At 36.1% G+C, this 6,977-nt stretch overlaps 1 protein-coding gene across 1 annotated transcript; it reads left to right on the forward strand.

Annotated features, from left to right (window-relative positions):
- Window positions 1-1,256: 1,256 nt before the first annotated feature.
- On the forward strand, window positions 1,257-6,108 carry LOC123224726 (superoxide dismutase [Cu-Zn], chloroplastic). The gene is made up of 8 exons (XM_044648425.1): window positions 1,257-1,617; window positions 2,274-2,335; window positions 2,430-2,469; window positions 2,611-2,706; window positions 2,796-2,827; window positions 2,990-3,065; window positions 3,423-3,476; window positions 5,812-6,108. The coding sequence occupies exons 1-8, from the start codon at window positions 1,335-1,337 to the stop codon at window positions 5,835-5,837; spliced, it is 669 nt and encodes a 222-aa protein (XP_044504360.1). The 5' UTR covers window positions 1,257-1,334; the 3' UTR covers window positions 5,838-6,108.
- Window positions 6,109-6,977: the final 869 nt, after the last annotated feature.

The following is a 6,977-nucleotide window of genomic DNA, read 5'->3' on the forward strand; positions in this document are numbered from 1 at the left end:
CCCTTAGAAATCCATGCAGTTCTCTCTGGTTCATGTTCCAAAGGATGAAGAGACTGCGGAGTTCCATCTTCTAATTTCACGCCATAGACAAATGGTAGTCCAAGTACAAGAAAGCTCTCTGGTGGTAAGATCACTTGACAACCAATGGTGAATTGCAATTTTTGCTCATGATCTTGAACTGATGGAGGTAGGCATGATTTCTACAAGTAAAAGATTAATATAGTAAGATTGATGTACAGTAATGGAAGATTTATATATATCATATGGTTATGATGTAATAAGGGAAAAGTAACCCAACTAATAATACCCCAAATTCCAAACATATTAAAAGAAACTCTCCAAATACAGAAAGTAGGTAAACAAAATAATTCAGGATAACTTAAAGTAATGCTTTCAAACCTTCCGTAAGTAATATATTTCTAAAATTATTAGCCACAAAGGCATGAATCTCCCACAAAGAAATAAAAGAACCTCAAATTGGATAACAGGGCATGTTGTAACATAGTGGGAAATGGAGGCGTTACCTGCAAATGGGTTATATAGATTAGGCAGTGGTAACTCAAGGCGTTAAACCTTTAACAGATGTGTGTATAGTGTTGTCAGAAGACATTAAACTTTAAAAACATAAAAAGAATATATTGTATATTTCAAGGAAAAGAATATTAAACTGTAAGAAAGCTTTCACAATCCAGATATGACTGCCCCATTTGTATCTTTCATCATTTTTCTAACAAGCATCGGAGAGTATAATGTAGGGACATTTGCGAGACTGGAAGGGGAAGTGGAGAGAATTTTTCCGTGGGTTGGAGATGGGGATTCCCTATCATTTAAGTACTAGGGATGCGACGAGGGCAAGAAAAAGTTTTCTTATAAAAATAAGGAGGTAGATTAAGGTATTTTACTCTTACCTGTTTCGTTTTCCTCTCTAAATGATAATCCCAACCTTAAATTAAATTTTATTATTCGCATTTGATTTTAGTAATTTTGTATAAAAAATTAGGAAATGTTTAGTTAAAGACATTCAAATAGGTAATCTAATTGATACCTCTATTTTAGTCATTAAAGGATTCACAAAGTATTCTTAATTTTATTACCATACTAATCTTAATTATTAATTTTTCTTTTGAAAGACAACTAAGTTATGAAAGACGATATTACTAAACTCAGGGGTAGAAATAGAATTAATAGGTAATTGATGGGTCACATAAACTAAAGTGTTAAACATAAGGGTATCCATGCAAAAGACAAAGATTTTACAAACCCTCTCGCCGTCGAACAGCAACCACTACAAAGCAGCACATTCACGTTATCACATCATCTACTCCACTCTCTGAATGCAAGCTGCAGTTGCAGCCATGGCGATCCACACTCTCCTTACTGTCACTGTCTCCCCATCTTCTCACACTCTTCTCTCCAAATTTCCCTCACATTCTTCTTATCCTCTTCACTCTTCTTTTAACGGCGTCTCTCTCAAACTCCCTCTTGGTTCCAACTTAACTCTATCCGCCGTCGCTCCCAAGCCCTTCGTTGTTGTCGCTGCTACCAAGAAAGCCGTTGCTGTTCTCAAGGGAGATTCTAATGTCGAAGGGGTTGTTACTTTGACTCAAGAAAGTGATGGTCGGTTTCTCTGTTTTAATTCATTTTTTTTTATAACATTTTATCTGAATTAAAAGATTTTATTTTTGTTTTTAATTTTCTTGGTGTTTGCCTTTGGTGAATTTAGTGAAGAATTTGTGGTAGTTATTTTTTTTTAAGGATTGTTATTTAGAGAAATATGACATTTTTATCTAATGAAATTGCTACGAAACTGGAGAATGCGATAGTCGCAATTAATAGAAGTTTGGGATGCAAGTTACTGAAATTTTTTAAGTCTATATATTAAACGAATTGTCTCTTGGCAATCTCTCTTTCCCCAAACTATTGATAATTTCTTTAGAAGAATCAATAGAGCAGCCCAGCAGGAGTGCTCTACAAAACTTTTACCGTCACTGCATGAAACTTGCGTTACAAAATGATTATATTCTTTTATTCTTTTATCTTCAATTGACAGAATCTTCTCTTTCACTGCTCTCTATTTGTTTGAAATTTGGAAAACCTCTACCGTACCAAGTCAAATAGCCATATGAGGACAGTGGAGTCTAGTTTAAGTGTTTGCAAATAAAAACAAATAGAAATGCCACACTCAAAGTTTGATATGTTCTTCTCTTTGTATTTGTTGTCAGCATTGTTGGATTATGCAATTATTGATAAGTGTTTAACTCTGTTATAAATAGGTCCCACAACTGTGAAGGTTCGAATTACAGGACTTACTCCTGGACCTCATGGTTTCCATCTAGTGAGTTCTGATGGCTGTAGCTTTTTTCTAAGCTGTGACTTTAAATCCTGTGAAATTTCCTGATGGTTTTGCTTCGTGTTTTATTTTTTCGTAGCATGAATATGGTGATACAACAAATGGATGCATGTCAACGGGTAATACCTGGCTGTAATAAAAGCTTAAATAATCACTATATCACTTCTTTTAATGTTTCAGTTGGTTAAGATCATAATGTTGATGCTTGCATGTGTTTTCATAATTTTTTCTGTCACTTTCTTTTGTCTCCTAAATTATAGGAGCACATTTCAATCCTAGCAATATGACTCATGGTGCTCCTGAGGACGAAATCCGTCATGCGGGTGACCTGGGAAACATAATTGCTGGCACTGATGGTAATGCATTTTCTTTTTCTTTCTTTCTGGCATATTCTTGGTCTTCTTTTTAACCAACTAATTGTGTCTGGTAATGGTTTTTAACACAGGTGTGGCAGAAGCAACAATTGTTGACAGTCAGGTATTTTTATGCTTGGCTTTTTTTTCTACCAATGTGTATTTGTCTGTTGTAATTGTTTTTGTTTTTTCTTTACTTTTTTTCATCACTTCTGAAACTAATTATGATATTACAGACTGTGTTTCCTCCTAGATGATCTGTAATTATTTTGGCTCAACTGTGCAGATACCATTGAGTGGTCCTAATGCTGTAATTGGAAGAGCTCTTGTGGTTCATGAGCTAGAGGATGACCTTGGAAAAGGTATATATTTATTTATTAATGATTTACTTATCTTGAAATTTCATCTTTATGGCGCCTGAACTACGCTGACATTTTAATGACTATACGGTGCTGCTGGAGCAACTTTTGAAAGAAACAAAATTTTCTTTCACCCATGAACTTAGTTTTTTATCTATGCAGCAAAATATATGTTATTTATTAATAAATGCAAGCTTTAAGGAAATAACTGGTTGAAAAGAGGTCTTTGATTCGAAGTAGGGGAAATTTTAAGAATGTTATAATTGTGTACTAATTATTGCCTTTGATGCTATCTTATTTGCTTTTTTTTTGTTTTTTTTTTTGGTGTCTCCTCACACCCATTTTGTTTTGCATCTATAGGTGGGCATGAACTTAGTCTAACCACTGGCAATGCAGGCGGAAGACTAGCATGTGGTATGCAAAACTAAAGAAAAAATGGATTTTATTAATCTATGTTTCCACAATTATCTATAATTTTTTGCATGTGAGTGCCTCAAAGAATGTTATCTTCTATATGGTTTGTTCTTTTATTGTAGTTAGTAAGCCAAAAATGCTGGTGATTTACCAATCAAGAATATTATTTTTGTAACATCTTATTTACTAGGGTGAGCAAAATATCCAAACCGGAATCGTCAGGTACCTAGCTTTCGGTTCCAGTTCCTACCTTGGATAGGCTGAGGAATTGGAACTGATCTGAGGACTAGATTTGAGAAACTTCCTGAGAACATACCTTACCTGATCGACCCATCTTCAGATCAAAACCTTCTCCTTTTCAACCTCACCTCATTGCCATTCCCTTGCAAACCATCATTGCACCACCAGTGCCCTCTCAACCCCCATTTTCTCCATCAAGAACTTCCATTGCCTACCTCTTTCCATGCCTTTACTGATCCAGAAAGTTCTACAACTCATAAGCTTTGGGCAGCCACCAAAATGGCCACAGGTGTGAGCGAGCTGCTTCACCTAGAAAGTTGAACATCCCATCCATTAACATCAATGTTCCATCCCCACACAGTTTCAGTTCTTTTCTTTCAACCCACCAAGGCACCAACTCCCTTATTTAGAGCACCATGTTGCACCCTAACTTGTTGATCAGTTCTGGCAGAAGTGCTAGCACTGGTACCCATCCACTTTTGTTCCTCCTAATGTTACTGATCATGGTTGTAGCTCCGTTACTCTCAATCTGCCTCCCCCCCCTGTTGATAGTGCTGACACAGTTAATGAACTTGATCTCACTCTTCATTTGTGATGCTTTTTGTTTGTTCCTTTTTTCTTGGGTCATTTTATATTAGTTAGGTATCATTTGGCATTTTTGTGTTTTGAGATACTTTTTGAGGTCCAGATCTGAGATTAAAAGTAACAAGTAAGATGTTGAATGGGAAGAAAATTTTATTTTTCTTCTAAAAAAATAAGGGTGAACAGTGTCGAGTGGAATTGGAACCCAAACTGACCAAGTAGGAACCTATTTTAGTCGGTTCTGGTTCTTATTTTTTAGAAATGGGCTGGTTCTAGTTCTGGTTCCAGTTTCCTATTTTTAAGCAAGGTAACCAAAATCATTCCCCCTACTATTTACAACATGGTCATGATTAATTGATTTGAATTTCAACAATGTCTAGTAAACTCGATGGGAATAGTGATCCAACTAAACTAATTGATCTTATTTGGAGCATAAATATGATGTAATAGCGATTGACCAAAATTGTAGAAATTCTTCATGCAATTTTTTCTTTTGAATGATAAATATTTAAAAAATGCCATGTATATGTCTTTTACATGTATTTGTGTGAACAACTCACAAAGACTTGGCATGGAAGAGCTATTTTCCTTTTTTCCTTTGGGAAAAAAATATATATATACAAACACAAATGAGCATGACCTGTTGAAGGTGTGAGGAATTGTGTGATATATGATAAGTATTGCTGCTTGGAGTGTTAGATTGTGTTTTGAACCCGTAAATAATTTGTGCTCCAACAAAGAAAAAGTCTTCTGTAAGATCATTTTCACTTTTGATATTAAGACTATTTAGATTAAAAATCTATCTCAAAGATAAGGACCCTTGAACAGCACTTCCTATGCCAGTGGTTTGTAAAATGTTTATGTGAAGGTAAAAATTTAATTGGAGCATGGGCCCCACTTTTCCTGAAGTTGTGTTTACTTCTTATTCTTCTTTTCAGTCCTTATTCCATGTAGTTCTTTAGGAATGGGATTAGAAGTGGGGAAAGAGGGATTGGTCACCATCATTTGGCTGTATATTTGATCTTCTTACCCTCCCATGTCAATGGTAAGAATGAAAGTAATCAGGGCGAATGTGAATACATCTGAGAAGTATGATTAATTTCTTGCAATAAACCTGCTGAAGAATCAAAGCATGAATTATTTAGTTGTTTGTTAGAAATTATGTCTTTCTAGGTCTCACATCTGAAATAGGGAGAATGGTCATGTTTCTGGTTGGCATGTGACACGTCATAAAAATAGAAAGACATGCACCCAACATTAATCCTTGCACTTTGAAGATTGCAACATTGGAATTCAGATGGTTAACATTTTGGAAGCGGGGAAAATCATGTCAAACTAGAAGCAATTCTTGCCGAAAATTTAATAATTTTCTATCTTGCCTTTCATTAGTTTGCTTTTACTTGTCTGTGCCGGTATGTCTCCTTACACAATGTGTTCTACTATTCCTGTTCCTCTAGTTTTCAAGATTTCATGATTTTTCAATTTCTCATCTTTTCACACTATGTCTTCCCAGGTGTAGTTGGCTTGACTCCACTATAAGTTTGTCACCCGATTGAACCAAGTAGGGTCTGCACAAATGGCCACTTGCTTTTGCCAGATTCTCTTGCAGAGCCAGATGTTATTATAAAACTGAGAGGGTGTAACATAAAAGTGTCAAGACTGCAGTATTAATAAATCATATTTGCAGGTATTGGTCATGTTTACTTGTATTCAGGACAATATAAACTTCGAGTTATCTGTGCATGTCTTGAGAATGTCTTGAACTTTTTTGAGTTTCAAATTTAATGGAAGACAGGTTGATGTTGTGGAAGACATTGCTCTTACTTTGGCTAAAAGGTATTTTTACGGTATGTTTGTGATGGGCCTCTATATTTACCACCTTGTTTAAACATGTCAAGGGGTTCTGACTGGCCTGTGTCATAGTCCAAGCCCTTTCTTTTGACACGGTCTGCTGCGGGCTGTGTCCGGATCTTAGGGTGAGGCCTGTGGGCTGAGCCGGTACGATGTCAAAAAATAATTAAAAATTAAAAATATTTAAATATTAATTAAATATAAAGATAATTAAAATAATATATTTTAATGGGCTGCCCTGTGAAAACATACGGTTTGGCCCGTGAAGGCACAACCCAAAAGGCTGCAAACCTTCCAATCCTAATGGGCCTACACCATCTCTAGACATGGTTGGCTGTGCTAGGGCAGTCTGACCTTGTTGGAGTCATAGAGCCACCGGGGAACTGAGCTGTAACTATGACCAACTGGGTCTAATCTCACCAACTAACCTGTAATTAGGCTAGACTGCGGCATTGACTACATTTGGTTATTTCTTATTAGTTTTCCAGAAAATGGAATTTATTCTTTCTGTAGGTTTTTTTGGGCTAATGTGAGACAGTTTAGTACTTCCTGACCGGATAAAATTAAGAAGCTAGAACTTTGTCCTTCACAGACCAATGATTCACAAATTCTCTCGAGTCAGCCAGTGGCGGCCTCGCCCGAGCTTGCGGCCATCAGGCAGTGGAAAAATATTTTAGATTCCTGTTTTCGCTTTGACTTCATCCAATGGATTTTATATTGTCTTGAGGATATTTTGACTTTCCATGACGTGTTGGACGGCATGGTTTTTTGTTGAAAATTCTCGTCGGTATTATTCTAAATTTACAGCTATAATGGAATGGCTGGCTG

Source organism: Mangifera indica, chromosome 9, assembly GCF_011075055.1.
Source record: "Mangifera indica cultivar Alphonso chromosome 9, CATAS_Mindica_2.1, whole genome shotgun sequence".
NCBI classification, from domain to species: domain Eukaryota; kingdom Viridiplantae; phylum Streptophyta; class Magnoliopsida; order Sapindales; family Anacardiaceae; genus Mangifera; species Mangifera indica.